This window comes from Notolabrus celidotus, chromosome 2, assembly GCF_009762535.1.
Source record: "Notolabrus celidotus isolate fNotCel1 chromosome 2, fNotCel1.pri, whole genome shotgun sequence".
Classification (NCBI taxonomy): Eukaryota; Metazoa; Chordata; class Actinopteri; order Labriformes; family Labridae; genus Notolabrus; species Notolabrus celidotus.
Genome location: NC_048273.1, coordinates 3,023,992 through 3,047,128, shown reverse-complemented (window position 1 = coordinate 3,047,128; position 23,137 = coordinate 3,023,992). Strand labels below are relative to the sequence as shown.

General features: G+C 39.9%; 1 protein-coding gene and 1 long non-coding RNA gene across 2 annotated transcripts; one reads left to right on the top strand and one right to left on the bottom strand.

Annotated features, from left to right (window-relative positions):
• Positions 1-4,159: 4,159 nt before the first annotated feature.
• On the bottom strand, positions 4,160-6,719 carry LOC117831393. Its single transcript, XR_004634988.1, has 4 exons — positions 6,588-6,719; positions 5,546-5,669; positions 4,873-4,893; positions 4,160-4,300 (listed from the first exon to the last, which is right to left on the bottom strand). It is a non-coding gene; the product is annotated as an uncharacterized LOC117831393 (long non-coding RNA).
• Positions 6,720-10,467: 3,748 nt separating this feature from the next.
• Positions 10,468-21,791, top strand: syne2a (spectrin repeat containing, nuclear envelope 2a). The gene is made up of 15 exons (XM_034705432.1): positions 10,468-10,507; positions 13,321-13,382; positions 15,421-15,516; positions 15,650-15,727; positions 17,258-17,350; positions 17,429-17,625; positions 17,739-17,938; positions 18,038-18,138; positions 18,380-18,469; positions 18,737-18,850; positions 18,927-19,064; positions 19,169-19,333; positions 19,486-19,598; positions 19,702-19,870; positions 21,669-21,791. Exons 1-15 carry the CDS (start codon positions 10,468-10,470, stop codon positions 21,789-21,791), a joined length of 1,779 nt encoding a protein of 592 aa, XP_034561323.1.
• The last annotated feature ends 1,346 nt before the right edge of the window (positions 21,792-23,137 follow it).

Here is a 23,137-nt window from a genome sequence, read left to right as displayed (position 1 = left end):
AATGTTATTCCCTGAATTTGTATTCAATTGACTGATTTTCAGCTTTTGAAAGAAATGTGGTTTGATCAGTGCATATTAAAGCAATTTTAATACATACAGGTCTTTAATACTAATATTGACATGACTGACTTAATATAAGTCAGTCATGTCCTTATTTGGGAAAAAACTCGTATCTTAATATCTTCTGAACCATCACGTTAGAAAAAAATTCACCCCCCGTACAGTGTGTGCCGACAGAGAGATTAGCTACGTAGAGCCAAACCGTTTTTTGAACCCGGCTGTAAACATGTTTATTAATTCTGCAAAGATTGTCTTTTTTGAATTACTGTCTATGTGGTATCCGGTGTTTCTGCAGCCAGCCTCAAGCGGATTCCCGATGGACTGCAGTTTATAACACTTCCCCATGGGCTTCATAGTTTGAGACCAGAGTTCGCCGCTTGGTTGAGAGGCTCACATTTTGGTAGACATGATAGTACTGCTTGTCGACTGATATCAATTTCAAAGGAGATGGAATCCCTTCACAAAACTAATGGTCAAAGTTAATTTAAAACATATGTACATCACAAATATTTTTATGTTTACACTGTTTTAAAAGTCTATCCTTGTTATAACTACTAAATTATCTATTAATATCTGTCCAAACACAAACAAGGAAAAGTTTACCTTTTAAAGCTAGGGTTGAAACTTAGTAGATGGGGTGAAGCATTTCCTCAGGACTCCGTCGTTTTTTTCGATCTTTTTTAAGAACACATTATGTATTGATTGCCATCAGGACATGAAGATCATCTTAACCCGTATAACAAAAAGTGCATCTTAATCTGACTACCAACACCAGCTATAAGCGACTGCCCTAAGAACAGTTCAGTTTACTAAATGGGTAATGTTTATTTTGAAAGTTTTTTCCCCGGAAGTAGTAGTTTCCCTGCTAGTCTTTGCAACCTTAAAATCCTTCACAGATTCTCAGTAAATTGCTACACATGTTCCAAGAAGCCAGCGTTTATAAACTGTTAAACCTCTTCAGCACATATATATGTTTGCAAGGTTGAAGTTTGTCTCGTTTCCTGCACGGTACACTATATTAAAGGTACTTTTTCATCCCTACTGTCACGGTTATATGAACTCTTGTGACATGAGAGGACAGAGGAGCGCCAAAGTAAGCCAGCATTTGTCAAACAGAATGCAACACAGCGAGAAGTTTATAACGCTCGTGCTGAAGCTCGAGGAACCTGCAGAGGGATGTCTCTCTTACCGTGCGCGAGGCGGACCAGAGTGGGCAGACGGAACTTGCTGACCACCGCGTCCAGCGGCAGCGCCAACGGGCTCCAGGTGATCTCCGACAGGCTCGCGGACAACTTCTCCATCCTCCCGGGTCATCACGGTACCGGAGATAACGGTGTTGATAGTCGTGAAGATAATGATGGAGGTGTCAGCGGAGACGATAAGGACGCAGTGGTGGATGAGGAGGGCGAGGGTGGTGGTATGATGGCAAAGAGTTTCGCCATGTTTGAATGTAGGAAAGAGGGAGCGTAGTCACAGTCGGTGCGCACGAGCGGTGGGAGGGAGCGCGAGCCCGTTCTCTTTGCCTCCCTGTCATTCACTGCTTTCCACCACCCCACACATACACAAACTAACAAGCAGGGTCAATTAAACTTTTATGTTGGAGACCTTTTGCTATAAAAAAAAAACACGCCTAAAGCCATTTATACATTTTTTTTTATCTTATGTTTTGATAAATTTCCATGTTAATCCACGTTTAAAAAAAACCCCAAGTATACTGTGTTCATTTAGGTTAAACTATTACCCTACCACAGGGGTTCCCAAAGTGTGGGTCGGGACCCCCTGGGGGGTCGCGAGACACAAATGGGGGTCATGAGATGTCTTCCAGAATGTTTTTGTCTTTAAGTTATCACAAGGAGTACATTTTACCCATTATAGTAAAAAAAAATATCGACAAAATAGTAGCTAACCTTGAAAATAGAAAATTGAATGAGTTTTCTGCCTCCAATCCACTTTATTTATATAGCACATTTAAAAAAAAAATCAAGTTTAGCGAAGTGCTGCACAGTGAGGAAAATAAGTTAAAACACAGAATATAAAACGCTATCAGAAAATAAAATAGAATAATGTAAAATAATCATGATAAAACAAATAAAACACCTAAAAGGAATAAAAACACTTTAAGAGCAAATAAAAATCCAATAAGAACAGAGACAGAGACCACACAACTCTCATGCTGGGTTAAAAGCCAAGGAGTAAAAATATGTTTTAAGGCGGGATTTAAAAGTCAGTAATGTTGGGGACAATCTAACATGGGGGGGGGGGGTAGCTTGTATTTTTGCCAGATGACTCCTAAGTTTTGGGTTAGTGAACAGTTAATTATCAAAAGCATCAGTAGCAGTAGGTTCATTCATTACGGCACAGGAAACACAGCCACATGCTCATATAGGTAGGCTAATTTTCTGCAGACCAGATAAATGAAGCTACATTAAATCACTTTGAGGGACAGTGGGGGTTTAAAGTCTTTGGCACCTTTATTTTGGGGGTCACGGGCTGAAAAGTTTGGGAACCCCTGCCCTACCACACACCTGCATAGAGAAAATCATCGACCAGTCATGACTAACAATCCCTCTTATGCCAATTTGTGCTTATATTAAGTTTCTGTCTTGAACCCATCTAATACAGACTTGATATGGAGGTCATGCCAGTTTTTGGTATATACAGGGTTGAGGTCAAAACAGAAACACTGCTTTACACTGCCAGCAATAGCCAGGGGCATCGCCAGGAATTCTGGGCCCCCTGAAAAGATATCTCAATGGGCCCCATCACCACAGCCAGCCCTACAAAATATAACATTGCTGCTATAATACTGGTTCATTTGCATTAAAGAAAAATATATGCTTAAAACTATCCTGGTTAACTGACTCAAATCTAAGCTCCATATCAATATTTTTTTGTTACTATTTCTCCAAATGTAACTGCACAATATTGACCTTCAGACTGTCCACCTCTTTAAACAAGATTTGAAGCCAAGTGACTTGTTGAATAACAAAAAGGGGGGATTATTTGGTATAATCTAACCTCATGAAGTAAAATAAAACTCTAAACACCTACTTTCAATCACATTCATCCACACTTGATGCTATGAAAATATGACAATTCAACACTAAACTTGCTGCTACTGATGCTTACATTTATTAACTAACCCTAACCTCAGGAGTTCTCTGTCTACAAAGAACAAAAAAAACATCCACTAACATCTCGAGACCCCCCAATAGTGTACTGCGACTCATAGGGGGGGCCGACCTACACTTTGGGAACCCCTGATATAATTGACTGTATCAGCGTAAACACAAGAATATATAAAGGTACATGTGGTGCAAAAGTAGAGTCACTTTATTCAAATCCTTATCCATCATCAAACTTCTGGCTCCAGGCAGGACTCGTCAACTCGCTTTCAGTTCAGTGAACCAAACTGTAAATGGAACGGATTCATGTGCCATTGATTGATGCCAACAAAATAGTTTTGATGCTACACTTCTTTGTATCACAAGTGAGCAGGTCAACAGTTGAATATATATATATTTCAGTGGTGTAAACCCACCAATGAATAAAAACAACTAATAGAGTAGATTGGTCAAATAGTGGTTATCAGTTTTCTTAAGTAGTCGTCTCCCATCACAATTGTTTGGTAACATTTCAAATGGCCAAGTGAATACACCCACCCAGGACCAAATAAGGCAGTGCAGTGGTTTGTTTTTGTTTTCAGTTTGTAAAAATGTAAACTCAAAATGTTATCCTTTGGTTATATACTTCACCAGTGCAACCACAACCACATTATCTGGACTACACCGAACTAAAGATTATACAATGGTTTTAACATTATGAAGTATGTTCATTAAACAGTATATGCAGCACTGAGCAACTAAAAAAAAATGTAAAAAGAGTTCTTTTTCATTTTTAAATTTAAATAAAATTCAACTCAACTCAATACTTGGTTGGGGTCCTTTACCACGAATGACCGCATCAACATGGTGTGGCATGGTGGTGACCAGCCTGTGAAGCTCAGGTTGCTTTGACAGCAGTCTTCAGTTCATCTGTATTTCTGGCAACACTCAACAATGCCACAATAATCCAACAAGAACACCAACAGCCAGAATGATAAAAGTCTTGGATATTAACTTTATTTGTTCCATATAAACAAAAATTTAAACGTGAAGCTGGACTTCTGGCGTAAGTCTGGGCATTATTACACAACAGGTGGGGAGATGGTCAGGATGGTGGAAAATTTAATGGGCAGGCTCTGCAGAAAAAAAAAAGAGAGATTACAAACAGTCTTTAATGACCCAAATACAAGAGACACATCATCCAACCCAAAATAAAAACTGTTCTGAAATTTTCCAATGAAAAAAAAAGGTCCCCAGCACATGACAGGACCATATGCAACGATCACATGAGAAGTGACTTGTCAGCGACATCTAGAGGAAATTGGTTGCACCACATCCTACACATGGTTCAGATCTTTTCAACCATGTAAAACTGACAATGCATTATTTTTAACTTCATCAACTGAAGAGAACTTATACAGTAAGTGGAAAAAAATATCCCAAGAAATAACAAGTTTGCCGCCACTGTAAGTAATTCTTATCTCAAATTATAATATCTAACCATTTTATTAATAAAAAATATACACATTTTCCCTCATAATTTATGTATATGGTTGCACCTTTTTGTTAGATTTGAAAAGATAGCATTGTAAAATAAGCTTATAATATTGCAATAATAATATATTTAATCTAAACTCCACTGAAGTGATATTTTTTATTTGCCAGATTTTTGCATATCAACTCTAGTAGAATAAATGTCATAACTTACTGTCCTTTACGGCCTTCTTGCCTGAAACAGAAAAAAACAGACCTCACATTAGTCACATTTACTAATGCAAAAAAGCATGAATTAATGACAACTGCTTACATTTACATCAAGTACAAGTAGGGTTGCATAGTGCACAATTAAAACAGATTTATTCGTAAGTAGAACTTTATCAAGTGTTAAATATTTTATTGAACAATCAATTATTTCATTGAAGAACAAAAACACGAATGTTGAGTTAAATATCAATAAAAAAAAATGCAATCCCAACAAAGTCCCATTCAACATGAAAATAAAAAATCATCTTCTCTCAAGCTTCTCAGGCCTAGCCTCTGCAGAAATCATCTGTGCATGTGATGGAGGAATGCACAGTGCATGTAGGGAGCGTGGTCTGATAGCCCTGCAGTAGGCAGTGTGCTGTGTGCATGTGATTGAGGAATAGCATAGATATTCAACTGTACTTACATGAAATCTGGTTGTTTTAGTCAGGATTATGCTAAAATATATTTCCCCAACTATATTTAAGTTCTTATTAAGAGCCAACCTTCAATTTAGTAAATTCCTGGTTTATTCCCATGGAAAGTTTTCAACTTAGAAAATTCACGGAATTTTGCAACCCGAAGTACAAGGAAAAGCAAATTGTCTTTTAATGACATTAAGTTGTTCACACACTCACCTCCATAGGAAACTTTGTAGTACAGGTATGTCATGATGCCAACACCCGCCCACATCTCCTGGTAGGCCTTTGTGTAGTAGGGTCCCATCAAGGCCCACCAATTTGCAAATGCACGTCCAGCCATCTGTGGGAGAGAGCAACAGCAAAGTGTCATGAGTGCTAGGTGCATTGTGCAAGGTCAGGGCAGTGTGTACCAACCTGAAAATGCAGTTTCAATAAATAAATGCACACGTGGAGCAAATGACAATGAATCCTATTTAACAGGCAGTCTTGCAACAAAAACATATAATATGAGGTTACTTCACTGTATTTGTGCACTTCCCTGACAGATTTAATCTCGGATTTTTGATCATGAATAATCAGACTTCGGCAGAATACGATAAATACACCGCATTAATAATTGATTTATTTAGTTTAAAACTTGAATGTTCCTTCAGAAGTTGTCATAACTTGGTTGATGGACCAGAATGCAACTGTGACCCTCAGATGTGTAGGGCCTAGCTACTGACTTCAGGCACCTGTGAAGAGTGTGCAAAAAAGGCACAGCGGGACACACACACTGTCTTGTCTTATTTTGGGTGACAAAAGAAAGATTGTTTTATTCCTGACTTAATCAAAGACTCATATGACCTAAAGATAACAACGATTATGTGAGGCTAATGCTAACTTAAGAAACCACGAATCTACCCAAGTCAACGCTCATTGACTATAATGTAAGTAAGACGTTAAAGGGATACAGTATTTAACATCACGTAAAGCGTTATATTATGCATATTTTGCGTTTGTTTATTTTAACTAGCTAGCTAAACATTTGAATCAATGAAAAGCCCCTCACTAGCATGTTAGCATAGTCCCCGTATAGAAAAAGGAATAAGCTAACTAGCTTTAGCAGGTATCTAGCTAGCTGAGTACACCTGCTAAAGTAACACACAGCAACACTGAGATGAGACCATGGCGTCATTTTAAGTTGTGTTCTCAGGTAGTAAGCTTTGTACCAGTGAAGTTAAGGTGAATGCTCTTAATAACAGTGAACTGCTCTTACCTTTCAGTGTGTCTCGCTGCAGTGAGAAGGTCAGGACAGCTGAAACTGCTAAACGCCAAAGTCGTGGGGGAAGTCTTCTTCTACTGTGAGCTGGGTCGTATTTCTTTCAGAGTTTCTTACAGCGCCCCCTAACGGAGGTACAAATATCTACAAGTGTCATATTTTGAGCTGTCTGATGGACGACCTGAGGATTACAGTGAACCAGAGTTGCTAACCCCGGTATCCTTTCTCCCTTGACACGCCATATATGTACAATTAAAACTATTTGGATAGTGTAGATATATTGTTGGGAAACCTATTGACTTTATTGCAAAAGTTACACAAGTTCAAACTTACACCACCAGTCAAAAGTTTGGACTCATTCAATGGTTTGTATTTATTTTAATGATTTGAAACACCATAGATTAATACTGAAGACATCAAAACTATGAAAGAACATATATGGAATTGTTGAATTAACAAAAAGTGTTAAAAAACCAGAATATGTTTTATATTTTAGATTCTGTAAAGTAGCCCCCTTTTTCCTTCATGACAGCTTTCTTGGTATTCTCTCAGTCTGCTTCATGAAGTGGTCTCCTGGAATGGTTTCTAATTAACATGAGCCTAGTCAAGAGTTCATTTGTAGAATTACTTGCCTTCTTAATATGTTTGCGACCATCAGTTGAGGTAGGGTTAGCACACAATGGATAGCCCTGTTTGACTATTTGACTACTGTTGTAATCCAGATTATGGCCAAACCAGATTATTTCATAGTTATGATGTCTTCAGTATTAATCTACAATGTTGAAAATAATTAAAATAAATACAAACCATTTAATGAGAAAGTGTGTCCAAACTTTTGACCAGTAGTGTATGTATCGGAAAAAATGCAATTTCTATATGGTTATTGAAACATGAGACTAGTTATAGTTTTGTCAAACAAATTAAGGAGAATCATGGACATGAACCCTCTTAATAAATATCAACATTTCATAATAATTGGGAGATATTTTATGTATCACTGGGATAGTCAAAAAGTGTTATTCAAGAACTTGCTACAGCATCAAATTGGATGCATAAGTGCATACAATTCCAAAAGATTTGGACACATTATGTGGGTCAGAGTCAGGCAACTAGGCAGAAACTTTTTGTGTGGCACAATGATAATGCTTTGCCTTTAAATAGACGATAACTCATCATGTAGAAATGCAATATGTATTTAGGGCCACATGCTCAGTTATTGTTACGAGTCAAATGGTGAGATTCAACATAACTGTTAGTGAGATTTCACCTAATATTAATGTCATTTAATGCTTTATTTTTCAAACTTGCACAACAGTAACCTTACATTAAACCTTCCATCACCACTCTCCATTCCAGTCCCAATGCAATTGTAGTGTTTGTTTTGTGTTACTTTATTTCATGTCAGACTTTCAAAGGGAACAATTTAGTTATCTTATATATTGCTGTACTTTTTGACACCTATGCAGCTTCCATTATAGAACTGGGAATTCGAGGTAAGGGTGCAGCTGCTTTGTGGGACACACACTTTCCACCTGCTTTGTCTGCTCACCATAGCTAAGCAACAAACAAAACACTGGCATTGCTTTCAAGGGTAAAGGTGGCATACAGTGGCAGTTGGCCTCCCACTCTGTCTCCTCAGGTACAACAAATTATATCACCAAAAAAAGAGGAATATTAGCCCCTGATTTAGTTTTCATTTAAGTATGAGTTTCTTTTACTGTATGTCAATTAAATATGAAAGAATGAAGACAAAAAAGGAATGAGTAGACATGAAACCTAAGCATCAGTAAAAAGATCTTCTGCAAACAATCCCGGAAACCAAAGCAATGAACCCTGAGATACTGAGGATATGACTACTTTTTCCCCCTACAGGAGATTATGTGTTATTTCAGCCTGCAGGAGTGATCAGTGAATGTGGGCGGGACTTCCAGCTTTTTTGTCCTCATGTTCCAATAGGAGAGAGGCACCTTGTTTATTTTATGAGCACCTAAAGGCCAAGTCCTATTTGAGGGGACTCAACCCAGTGGATCCATGCAGACTTGTGCCAAAATGAAAGGACACGGCTCAGGACATTTCCTGTGCAAAGTACACACTGCTTGACTTTTCATTGTTATGCACTATGCACCGTAGCTCTCCACAGTGACTGCAGCCCTACAGGTATGTTGAAGATTTGTGACCAGGCCATGTATTTTTGAATATCTGCATTAGCTCTTTCCATGCTGCATAGTTATTACTCCTCTTTGTCTGAGAGTTTGCATGTGTCTACTTGCATGCGTGTGTGATTGTGTGTGTGGTAATGTAAGGGTGTGGATGGGTGCGTTCGTACTCTTACATGACTAACCTGGCAGCAGAGGCAGTTAGATCAAATGTTTTGGAAAAAAAACCTTTACTCCAGTATTAACCCTGCACTCTCTGTCCTGTCTCTGGAGGAGACGATTGACTAACCTCTGTCTCCCGTACCTCTCTGAGGTTGATCTTGTGCTGTAGTCGCAGACTTCATGGCTTCAGGTGGAGCAGGGGAAGACGATGGAGGCATTCCTCTGGACATTGACAATGTGCACATGCTCCTCCAGTCTCTATTCTGTACTTTTATATGTGTGTGTGTGACATGTGATGTGTTGTAGTGGGGATCAAAGTGGGAACCAAATCATGCCTGGATACTGTTTCATTGAGTTTCATCGCTCTGATTTGGCATCATTTTAATATTCTCTATGAATTCATATCCTTAAATATGTTTCAAAGGCAGGTTAAAAGTCAGATTCATGCAGGTCAGTGCACAGAGCAGAACATGTTATACGTGCCTTTGCTGTGTCAGTGTTCAGTGAGAGTGGAGTTGGTTGGGTTATGCCGATGCCAGTAGTGTTTGGAAAACACCACACTGACAACTGTTGCTATTTTTTGCTGCTTCTTATGACAGGAAGTCACATCACACTTTAGACTCTTCTGATATTTGGAAACACGGTAAACTGAAGAGATATATTGGCAAACAGTGATGAAGCGCTATTTATCACAATGAAGGGGTTATAGTACAGTGTAGTGCAAGAATAAAAAAAAAGCCTTACTTATTCCTGAAAATAATTCCAAGAAAACTGTTACAATTGCACATACACCAAAAATAGGTAAATATTATTATTATTATATTATTATTATTATTATTATTATTATTATTATTATTATATTATTATTATTATTATTATTTATGCAATCAAACAAGTCTATAGTTGTGTGTATCAAGTCCTTGTAATGTCCCAATTTATTTTATAGCACTATTTTTATATATATATTTTTTACAGGCTGCACAAATGAACTTTCATTTGGCTGTGACAGGTAAAAAAAAATTAGCATGTTATTTTTCATTAAAATAAGAACAATTCAGCACTGTTTTTATTGACATATTACCATTGATCAAAATAATTTGATCCTCATGCATCTTGATATTTGGCAAGAGTTGCACATTCAAAAGGACAATTGTGAAAACAAAAAGTACAATAATACTAATTTAAGTTTTTTTTAACATTCACTTTCTCTATTTAATTAAAAAAAAATAATAATGGCTTCATATAAAATTTAAACTCTTTTCACAGAAATCAACCACTGTGTTTACAAGTGCTTACATCAAATCTGTCTTTCTATGTGGCTTTATGTAAAGCTGTCCTCTTCATTTGAATTGAGTGTTTCAGATTTACATTACAAGCAGTTTAGTAGAAAAGATCATTTTTTAGGACATGGCAACCTATACTGCTTGTTTGTTCCACAACCATAAGCTTGCATGTGACTTGCTCTTTAATTAGTGTTGACATATAATTTTCCTGCCAAACTGGTCTTCAGTCACACCGCAACACATTAAGTATGATAAATCTTTTTACAAGAGGCGCTAATGCCTCTGGAAACTACCTTCGCAGTCAACAACTGGACAAGTATGCAGTCACCAAACACCCTGGTACTGCAAATTTTGTGAGCTCATGTGTGAGAACTAAACAGACCTTGTGCTTTTGCCTAAATTAAAGGTACAGTATGGGGTTTTTAGTGTCATTTAGGAGAACAGATTTGGTAGAAATTCAGTATAATATTTGTAAGTTTGTTTAAATTGGTGAATATAATTTTTTTTAATTAACTGTGAATGAGCGTTTTATATCTACATAAGGAGCAGGTACCCTTCAATGTAGGCCCCATCTTGCACCGCCATGTTTCAACAGCAGCACAGAACAGACAAGCACCAGCGTTTCTGTTGGGCCAAAAAGAATGGTATTGATTCAAGTTTCTTTTGGTAAAAACTTGACAAATGGATGATCATACGTATCATGCAGCACAGGAGCTTCTTGTCCTCCAAAGCTTCACTAACAGGACAGGTAAGCAAGAGAGTGATTCAACCCAGAAACTGACCACTAGATATCCCTATACAATCCCATTTCTACGCACTGTACCTTTAGTAAATTAATATTATTTGTTTTTATTTTGAGGTGTAGTCATGCAGAAGCGTGTCACTTTATCTCATCTGTGTCCCGCACCGGCATTGTACTTTCACTATTTTGCGCATAAGGCTGTGCAACAGGTTCTTGTTAACAATACAGCAAAATAAGTGCATGCATGAATATGTTTGCAAAAGCAGTTCACATGGTCTCTAAAACTGAAACTGCTTTAAAAATGTTGTCATTAAAATTTTACGCACTCTCAGCACGAAATTGCTTAATGATTGAGGAGCACAAAGATCTTTAATTGCACTTTGCCATGAGAAAACATATTTGACTGAGACTTTTTATGAAGGCCTGAGGCTAGTAGTAATTATAAATGTGTTGAAGCCTCCTTCTTCTTTTGTGCTGGACATGTCAGAGAACTGGGTGGAGTCCAGTGATTTTAAAAAATGGGGAGTTTCCTGCTTTGGCCAGCTCTCAAACAAACAGGCGGTTTGATTTAACCTGAGTGAGTGTGAGTGCGTGAATCTGAAAGTGATTTTTCTGGTTTGCTCAACAGCTTGTTTGTAATAGAGGCACCATTAAATATGTCATTTTGCGGGTTGTATTTAATGGCAAAACAAAACTTGCTCCTACCACTACTACTTGAGTACTGTCATCACAAAGATACTTAAAGAAGTGGTTAGAGATTTATGACAGTGACATGGGCACATGCGGTTATTTATATTTATTTATAACCTTTATTTAACCAGGAAATGCTCTTTGAGATTAAAATCTCTTTTCCAAGAGAGTCCTGTTACAGAGTTACAAATAGACATTACACAAATAGCAGACGCATAGAACAGCTACACAAAAAATACCTCCAAAAAAACAGCATGAGTGACATTTAAAGACAACATCTGTAGACAGAGCATCAGCCTCCAAGTCATTTAAGGATAGCTTAAAAGCATTCAAAGTTCTCCGACCACAAAGTTTCAGATCCTTTTGTAAGGCGTTCCAGGTCAAGGGAGCAGCAAACCTGAAGGCCTTTTTTCCAAGTTCAGTCCTGACCCTCAGAACAGATAGTAATAAGAGATCCTGGGATCGAAGATTATGAGATCCTGAGTTCTTTTGTGCAATGTAGGTGAGGAGGTAAGAGGGAAGTAGACCTAAGATGCACTTATAGATTAAAAGATGCCAATGTTTTTGCCATCGTGATGACATGAAAGACCATCCTACTCTTGAGTACAGCATGCAGTTCGCAGCTCCATAGTACACTATCCTTACAATTGCCTGTTTTTTTTCTTGCCAACACTCTTCAAGCTGAAGTAGGCACATCCAAAACTACTACCATTTATTTATGTGCTGCCTGATACAGAGACAAGAAAAGCCTTTCCAATGTTATAAATAGTATAAGGATAATATTTTGGTAACAGAGGATTAAAGGTCCTGGTCTAGTGCCTTTTAAAGAACCATGTATGACCAAAACCCCCTCACTGTATCTGTCTCAGAGTTCATTATTGCTGCGTTTGTGTCTCTGTGTATATTAGCAGTGTGTGAGAGTGTCAGTATCTATGTCTGTCACTGTCTTGGAAGCCAGCCCGGCTTGTTGCCAGATCTCAGCCGGTAACCTTACTTTAGCTCCAAGAGGAAGCCTGCAGCTCCGTGTCATCGAGCAGGAGAGAGGGCAGTTATATTTATTTAAAGTTCACTTCTTATACATGGATTTAATGACCGTTAGTAAAAAAACATGGAGGGTCCAGGAGTCTGTCATTTCCCTGCTGCTGGTGAGTATCTTTTACCTGCCTGCAGCTCAGATGAGGGTCTCACTGTTGATATGAAGTGTCAGGATTATTACTGATTTAACTGCAGCACGTGTCAGACATGGGAGCTCAGGTCCTGGATTACTGGATAGTATTTGTGTGTTCATTTTGGAGATAAAAATAGAATTCCTTCAAAATGTTCATGATAAAGCATGATGGTAGTAGAGTGTGTTCCATTAGAACTTCTTCTGTTTGCAAACCAGGATGAATTGCATGCATGTCATTTTTCTTAGAACCAAAGTGGGCTGAGAACCCTAACTCTCACCCAAGGAAGAATGCAGTCATAATCATGACAATATCACTACACTCCATATTAGGAGTGGGAATCCCAGGACCACTCACAATATGACACCCAATACCAAATCCTGTTACATTGTCTCCAATAATATATTCCATATCTATTTTTTGTCCCTCCTCTACATCATATCATCCACAAAAGGATTTAAGGTTCCGCACTTCCTCCTGAACGTGTAAAGATTGTTGTTGTGATTTTTTTTTTGTCTGTTTTCTCGACAGTGGAGCATGAACAGATTCAGAAGAGGACTTTTACCAACTGGATAAATGCTCAGCTCTCTAAGGTATGTCATGGTATTTGTCATGTGTGGTGCTCATGGAATTGAGAATGACCAGAAACTGCATGCATTTAGATTTGAGGGACATTGGCATACACCTACATGTTTCAACAAATCAAAGCTGTATGATTTCAACACTTTGAACATAATACTGTCTCTTCTTTATGCTTCCCATGTCAGTATTTGTTCTGCATAAAGTATAAAACAGTTTATATTTGAATTTAAATTAAGTCCTCTGGCTTTGTTTAAGATACCTCATACATACTTTTACAGTCAGCTGTCAAATAAGATACATCTTTTGGAGATTGTCTATATGTTTTTATAGTTTTTATGAGTATTTTATAGAAAGGAGAGGGCATGGTGCAGAGACTGCAGTGCAACCCTGTAGTAGCATCAGTTCACATGTAGTATGCAAACTTTTTCATATTACATGACTTTCTACTGTTTTGCCTTTGTCTTTTGCACATGGTTCAAAATATTCTATTAATTTCATTTATAGAAGTTTTCATTTTCACAACACAATATCACAAAAAGGGTCAAATACAAACTAAGAAAACAAATGACAGAGGAAAGAAAAAAGAAACATACCATAGAGGAAAAAAATGAAAAACTGCCAGCCTGGGAATAAAATAGTCAGTCTAATGGTTACTAATAGTTTGAAATACTTTTGATTTTCTATATTCCTAAATCTGGAGTTAAAGCTACAATGAGGAAGTTTTGTCTGGTTGAAATAATGCAAAATCTATACTGATGTCTCTATATGACCCACAGAAGCAAACCCATGAAAGAGGATAAGGACCACTGGAAATAAACATTTTAGAGGCTGAGCCAGTAAAAAAAAATACGGTGTCATTTTTAAAAATCATTGGATTAAAGTCAGAACTCTGAGAAATCTGACTTTAGTGTCAGAATTTTAAAAAAATGACACCTTCATTTTTTTTCTTTTTTTACAAAACTTCCTCATTGGAGCTTTAACTCCAGGTTTAGGAATATGGAAAATCAAAATAATCTCTAACTATTATTAACTTAAATTACACCAAAATATTTTTGCTTGCTCACCCTTTTTTTCAGAGGCCCTGATTCTCTTCCTTACAAACCAGACCATCAGAAAGAAGGCACATTATTTCTATAGAGTAATTTTGAATGACTGTTACTGCTGCTACAGGGTCAGAGTCCCAATGATGAGATTGAGCACCCTTTGTTAACATTTCCACAGCAAGCATTCCCCTGGAGTGATATGGTTGAGTGTAAAGACAGCAGGAGAAGGTTTCTCTGTTATAGAATTCTACCTACGCAGATACAGGGCAGGATCATGAAGTGAGAGGAGGTGCTGCTCCATCAAACCATCAAAGTTAACAAAAGTAAAAGTCCTCACAGGAGCTTTAACAGGAGATGTGAGAAGAAACCCCTGCCACAAGTGTGTATTTTTAAACATGTTTTGGTGATGTCTACCAAGAGAGTGTTGGAAAAAATGGCCTGACGTCATGGTATGGTGAAGCTGTAAGATATTAATTAACCTGTAAACACGCTGACTCATAGCTGAGGACCAGTGAAGCAGCTCACATGGATCCTGAGACACTGAGCTGCCCTGGCTGTCGTCGAAGTATAAATAGTGCTTCAGTGAGGCAGAACTGTGCGTAATCTGAATCCTGCCACCTCGTCATAAACGCATGCACATATGACTGCACTGTGAAACCACTGCTTCATAACCTGCCATCTGTTAGAACAGTCTACTGACGACCCCCAACAGAGACACTTCCTTTATGTCTAGAGGGCAACAGTCAGTGTTGTGACTTGGTGTAAAGCTTTGATAAGAAACTTTAAATTCAACTTTCTGTTTCTCAGTTGGTTGCAAAAAACATGAAACCATTTTTTTTGAGACGTTTATTTCTATTATTTTTTTCTATTCCAAGATGATATTTGAGTACCCGAGTAACTTCCTGTTTTGTCTAAAACAGAGACCCCAAAATACTTCTATTTATTTCCTTGTATCTTGCAGCTGCTTTGATAAATGAGTGACGCTGCTCTTCATGTATTGTTACAGAGATGCCCTTCCTCCTTCGTGTCAGACCTCTTCGCTGACCTCAAGGATGGATCACAGCTGCTCGACCTGCTGGAGGTGATGACAGGCCAGCCTATGGTGAGACAATACAATGCTTTCTTCAGTAATCACACTATTACAGTATGAGTGTAAGGCTATTAGAAAGCTAAAAAAACCCACAAAAACATGCAGTTTTTTACAATAATGCTGTTGTTGTAATGTGTTTCCACAGAGAAGACAGAGGGGCCGAGGAGTATTCCAGCAGAGGGCCAACATCGAGACAGCACTGAACTTCCTCAAGAAAAAATCAGTATGTTTCCTTACAGAGAAAAACAAACAACACATTTCTAGGGATGGGCGATATTATCGGCCCTACGATATTATCGACCGATATTGACTTAAAAATGTAATATCGGGAATTATCGTTATTGGGTTTTTATAACCGATTATTGTTCGGTAGGCTTTAGCAACTCCGAGCCTGCATGAGCGCAGCATTGGACGTTTACAGGCGCGCGCTTGATGACGTATAACACACAACGCTAGACTCATGGGTTGCTAACTATGGCTAACAAGCTTGATCGCCCGGTGCATGAGATAATAATACATTTTATTTATAAAGCGCTTTTCTAAAAACTCAAAGACGCTGCACAAAGGATAAAATATCATATAAACAAAATAATAAAAAACATGAATAAAAAAATTTAAAAGCAATCATACGTTGAAAGCAGTTCTAAATAGGTGGGTTTTGGTGAGTGATTTGAAGGTGGACAGGTTGGGGCAGTTTTGAATGTTAAGTGGTAAGGCGTTCCAGAGGCTGGGGTGACAGAGAAAGCTCTGTTCCCCCAGGTTCGGTGCTTGATGTCAGGTGACAGGGAGAGGAGGTGGGCGTTGGAGGATCAGAGGTTACGGGAGGGGTGTGGTGGTGGAGCAGGTCGGTGAGGTAAGAGGGGGCCTGGTTATGGAGGGGTTTGTGGGTGAGAAGGAGGATTTTAAAATGTATGCGCTGTTTGATAGGGAGCCAGTGGAGGTTTTGGAGGACAGGGGTGATGTGGTCACGGGAGCGGGTGTGGGTGAGCAGGTGGGCGGCAGAGTTCTGGATAGATGTCCGTGGTTTGGAACTATTTCCAAGTGTCACCTACCAATCGTAAATTTGCAATTTGCAATGACTGCAAAGCGTTGGTTATGCGAGGAGGAAACAAGGCGTCTTCCTTGAATACATCAAATTTGATCTCCCATCTCAAGAAGAATCTTTCTTGATTTTATTTGCACTATTTTTAGAGAGCAGGGCGATGCAGCCCAGTTTATAATTTAATGATTGTACTATTTGCCAAGTTAGGACCATCTCCTCACTCATTGAACTTGGAATAAAAGCGAACTTTGTTTGTTCACTATTCTGGACTGAAGATATGCATCTTCCTTGTTTTGATATTGTAGTGATCTGTAGTGTTTGATCTGTAGTGTTTTTTGAGGCAAAATGTTTCTCTCTAAAATCTCTAAAAAATAGTTAATATGGCAGTGCCATTTTAGCACTTTTTTCCAAAGCTTAAGTTGAAGTTGTTCTCTTATTTTGCACAAACAGTGTGTACATTTGGAAAGCCATGTTGCATTTATGTACGTATGCATCCAGTGGGGCATAACAATACAATTAGGCATGATGTGTTAATTCCACAATAGGAGATATGTTATGTCGTTACCAAACAGTTTTGGTGTAAAAGGCCTGAATATATCGGTATCGGGTGATATCGGTATTAAGAGCTGGACAATATATATGGCATCCCTACACATTTCATATGAATCTACACTTTGCTGCAGTAACATTTGTTTTGGTTGATTGTTGTAGATCAAACTGGTGAACATAAACACCCCAGATATCATTGATGGACGGCCCTCCATCATCCTCGGCCTGATATGGACCATCATCCTCCACTGTCATGTGAGTACAGATGAAAAGTAAAGCAACCAGATGGAAAACCGCAGCTACATTATTAAATATATCATCCTCTTGTTTCAGATTGAGGAGCTAGCCAGCACTCTCGCCTACAGCTCTTGTCATTCCTCCCTTGACTCTCTGACCAGCCTGGACTCCTTCTCTGGCAGCCCGGTCCCAGCCAGTCCGGTCCCTGCAGGCCGGACATCGCCTCTGCACAGACGCTTCCGAATATCTGCCAAGAAGGCCCTGCTGATGTGGGTCAGGGACCAGTGCCAGAAGTGGGTTATCCACCATATATATTCAACTCCTGGACATATACCACTAATCCCAAATTATTATTTCACTCAACTTTTGTTAAAATCTTCTTTGAACTCTCTCTACCACTTTCCAGGGTTGGTTGCTCTCTCAGTGTGAAGGACTTTAAGAAGAGCTGGAAGAGTGGCGAGGCTTTCTTGGCCATCCTGTGCTCCCTCAGACCACAGCTGGTCGACCTCTCTCTGGTCCGGTCTGGAAGCAACCAAGAGAACCTGGAGGAGGCGTTTCACCTGGCAGAGAGAGAGCTCCACATCCCCCGGCTGCTGGAGCCCCAGGGTCAGGCTGGTTTCTTCATATTATCAGTGGCAATGCCAAAGTTTCAATCAATGCCTCTGTTCCTTACTTAATCTGTCTTTGTATTTACCTGCTGCTCAGACGTTGATGTTAAAGACCCTGATGAGAAGTCCATAATGACATATGTGGCCCAGTTTCTCCAGTACTCTAATGACATGCCATCACCTGATGACCACCTGCAGGTACACAACCAAACCAGTATTTGTACTTGCACTGTCACACCTTCCTAAAACTGAGCTGTCAATCTACACCACCTCTCCTGAAGGCCTTTGCTTAAATAACTGGAGTAATAGCACCACTGATTCCACCCTTTCTGCAAAGATCTTGAACCCACAACCTCCTGCATGACAAACTCAGGGGTGTTACTGATGTTTCCTGCTCTCTTCTTCTCTCTCCTCTTTGGTGGTGTGGGTGCTGGTGTAGCTGTTTCCTCTGATCGAGCCTTCTTCTCTCCCAACTGTCAACCTGTCTGCTCACTTTGCTCCGGCATTCGCTGTCTCACCGTTACGCCAGGTAGCTGCACACTGAGCAAAAGGTTCTTCTTTGGTTCCTCTGTCTTTGAAATTGCAAAGAATAATGCAGCTCTTTCTAAACAAACACTTCAGCTGCATGTGGTTGATGCTAAGAGGATGAATGATTGCTATCTTGCTATTTTGAAACACTTTTGAAACACTGCAGGGTGTAATACATACTTCTTAGATGCGTCCTCTTACAAAATACACAAATAGCTACTTTGAAGCATAGGAGTATTCACTGACAGTCTCAGTGTTAAACTTTTAGGTCCCTCCAAGTGAGCGTGCCCAGGAAGTGACCTGTTGGCTGCAGCAAACCTACCAAGAGCTGCTAGAGGCTCGGACAGCTACAGAAAACTCAAGCTTTGCTGAAAGATATCAGGTGAGGAAAAGAAAAAGCACTGAAAAAGTTAACTGATCTAAATAATTTGTGGTGTTAATACATTTTGGATCGTCAGGTGTTTCAGAGACTCGCTGACTCCTTCACTGAGCAAAGGAAACCAGTGATGACCCTCCTTGCTGCCATAAGACGCTGCCCTGAGCTGAGTCAGGAGCAGCGAGCTCTGAAGACGGCGTGGGATGGCCTGGAAGAGGAGGTGAGGACATCCACTGACAAACCACAACAAAGTTACTTACAATACAGTGATCGGATTATGTGCTTTTTTTTTTACATGGTGTGCATTTCTTTTGTCCTGTTCAGCTGCGGAAATGTAAAGCAGACCTGGACTCAAGTCTTCCTCCTCCGCTAGACTCGGTTGTTGATTGGCTGCAGCGTGTGGAGGCCGCGCTAACAGAAGAGGGAGGGAAACAGAAAGCTCATGCTGATGCTGCAAAGAATGCGAGAGCTCAACAAGACAAGTTGAAGGTTAGAACTACTCTGAAAAAATCAGATTGGCTAGACAGGCTAAGAGAAGATTTGGAAGATCAGCGCTATAATAATGAACAGGAATCCTAAAAGCTTATTGTGGCATGAAAGTGGATGTCGTATATGAAATTCTTATGATGCTGTTTTTTCAGACTTTGATGAAAGAGATGAGGCATCATGTCAACATCCTCGATACCTTCAAAAACATGGACAACTCAGGAAGCGTAGTCGTGCCACTTGAGAAATTGGACGAGGTAAAAAGACGGTAAGTGACATAAATCTTTAGATATTTTATTTGAAACTGTGCAATTTAGTTCCAACAAATTATCTATATACACTGCATGAACTCTTTCCTTCTTTGGATACAGCTTAACTGATGTCCGAGTCACAGCCAAGTATCAAGGGATCAAGCTGGAATACCAGGAATCGCGTCACACTGTGCTGGATCTCTTGGGCCACATTAAGGCTAAAATTCAGATCTGGAGAACTCCCTACAGATCCCAGGAGGCAGTGACTCAGCTTCTGCAGGAGTGGCATGTAAATATCTGAAACAATATAACCATGAATGAACTTTATGTACACTTTAAAAATGTTAAACAAGTTCTAAAAAATATACTATGCTCATTCTAGCAGAGTTATTATGACAGAAATGCAGATTAACTACCCCACATAGCAAAATTGGTCTGATAGGTCTTGGCCAGATCTGGCGTCAAGCCGGCACTGCTGGCTGACTGCTGGCATGGCAAGTGGTATGTCAACCGGATGTGGACATGATGGCATTGTGTATTTGATGGCATGCCACATCTGGCCCAATTGTGGCTTGGTTTATGTGGCCCAGATCTGCCCATGCTGCATCTGGGCCGATTAAGGTTGAGCTTGTGATTAAGCTGGCTAATGTGTGGGCCATCTCTGGCAAACTATATCTGGTCCACTTAAGGGCCATCATTCTTTGCTCTATGTTGGCCGAGTCTAAGTGTATTGTGGGCCAGAACCGGGCCAGACCAATTTTGCTATGTGGGAGCTTGTACTGGATTTAGGAAAGGAAAGCACATTTGATTAAATGTGCGGCCCTATTTCTTGGTTGTTGCAATAACTGAGGCGTGAAATAAATGTTGCGCTATGGAAAAACTCTCAAAAATGCTGACTTCTGTTGATTAATTTCTCAGGAATCAATCAACCGCCAGGGCCAGCTTCTGCTCCTGATGGACGCTCTCCAAAACCTGAAGGAAGGCCAATGTTTACACCAGCAAGGCAGCGCTAAGTATGAGCTAAATATGAGCTAAATATGCTTCTTTTATCACATTTATGAAAGCAACAGATCCTAGATTGATATTTCATGAGGAGTTTTCAAATCCTCTCTAAAGACTCACCTCTCCTCCCTGGCTTTTTAATCAATTACATTTTAATTGATCTTATTCTATCTTATTTTATTATATATTTGCACTGTGTTTATGTATCTAGTTTTGCATCTTTACATTGTTTGGGTTATTTTTTTCATTTGTGCTGCTTCTGATCTGGACAGCACTTTGGTCAACTCTGGTTGTTTTTAATGTGCTTTATAAATAAAGTTTGAGTTGAGAACATCTCTTTCTTTGCAAAAGCTCAAAGTGTTTCCTTACGCTCGCCCGCCGGCTTCTCCTCCTCCTCCGCCGTCCGCCATATGTTTAATTGTCTGCTGGCGCGTGGCGATGACATCACAGACAGGCCGCCTGAATTGAGTAACGTTTAACGTCTTTATCATTAAAAGTGCAGAAAAGAACACATCCATATAAAGTCTGCGTGCTTAAATCCAATGTGTTATTTCCTAGTATGGATAAAATCGATTATTACCTTTGAAGACGATGTTAGATCCATATATGTCGATGCACAGATCGTGTTCGGGTCATAGGAATATAAATCGATACATGGATGTAGGAGATGAATCGTTACACTCCTAGTTGTTACCACAAAGAACATCAGAGAGATTCAGGATTCTGCATGTGTCAGGCTGGAGTGTGGAAATCTTCTAATTGATGTAAAAAGATGTTAAAAAAAAGAGTAGCTGTCAAATCATCAGTCTGGCTCTGTTGAGTCAATAATAAAGACAAAGAAGGCTTCAGGCAGGATTAAAACAGCCTCTGTGTTTTTACTGGAGGATGTTCTACCTTTCCTTTTACTCAGGTATCCTTGAACAGAAAGAGACAGCTGGCCGTCACAGAGCTCGCATGTATGAGACTCTCAGAGGAAAGAAATATAGAACTAATCCCCTGGGTCTCTGTTTACATCAGAACAACATGCAGCCCATCTTTTTTTTATTATTGCTGTTATCATGACTCTGAATGTTTGCATGCCACAGCACGTCTCTGCCAACACGTATGAAGCTAACCACGACCCCCATCTGTTCGCTGCCTCCCTCCCTGATGGCGCCGCGTGCCAGGGGAGGCCTTCTGCAGCACACTCACCCGGCCTCTACCCATGATGCACCACACAGGCAGCCCCTGTTAGCCGCGGTGACAAAGGACTCAGTTGGGTTTGTGTTAAATGAGGCGCTGCTGTGTATTCATTCAATAATAACAGCCATATGGCTGTCACCACTGAACATGCCCCCCCACTCTGTCGGAGGGTTCTGAGGCGTCCATGAGGAAGGACAATTAGCATGATGGCATGTGGTTCATGGGGAAGGTGAGGGGCTACTTTCTTAGACTTTTTAAATCTGCTATAGACGTTTTTCAACCAGAGGAACTATACCCCAGAATCCTTAATCCACCATGAGCATTGTACCTAACAGGCAGAAACCTCCAGCAGGACCAGACTCATGTTAGACAGCCATCATGCCTTGACTGAGTTGGGGTTGGAAAGAGGGATAGAGGAGAATAAGAGAGAGAGAGGGAGGAGTAGAAGCTGTTGCCGCTGGAGTCTGGAACGTCCACAGCAGGAGGAAGTCTACAGCAGCTCAGAGGAACCTACGAGACAAGGGAGCTCAGGGACTCAAAAAAGGTCTATGGTTAGTAACTTTAATGGGACAGGAAGAGTTAAAGTAGAGATGAGGGGTTGGGGGGGGGGAGTGGACAAGTCTATGATGTACAACAAGCATTGATTTGACATGACGTTGTGATCAGTTTGTCTCTGGTGTTGAAGAAGAAGAAGAAGAAGAAGAAGAAGAAGAAGAAGAAGAAGAGAAGAAGAAGAAGAAGAAGAAGAAGAAGAAGAAGAAGAAGAAGAAAAGTACTTTATTAATCCCCAGGGGGGAAATACATTTTTCCACTAGGTTATATTTTTTGGTCATGCTACACACACAGTTTGGTGTATATACATACAATCATGCACACACACACATGCAGTGGACATGCACTTAGGGAGAGATGTCAGAGTGAGGATGCTGCCATGAACCAGCGCACCCCAAGCAGTTGGGGGGTTTGGTGCCTTGCTCAAGGGCACCTCTGCAGTGCCAAGCAAGTGAACCAGCACCTCTCCAGCCACCAGTCCACTTGCCAGACTTCGCCCATGCTGGGACTACAAACCGAACGACCGTCCAGTTGCCAAGCCAAGCCCCTATGGACTGAGCTACTGCCCGCCCCATGCTGCTATGTTAGTGAAAGTTAATAACCGTTGTCAAGGGGTTTGGACCAATCAAAATCAATCATCTTACACAACTGGAAGATCGTAAGAGGGTAATAATGGTACTTAGACCATCATGCAAACAGTGTACGAGTTTCACTTGTGTGGTTAACTCTCTGTCAGGATAATGACAGTAATCCAGTCAGGAACAGTAAGACTTGAAGAGCACGATGGAAGGTTAAGAGCTCTGCATGACAGTCTGGTAAG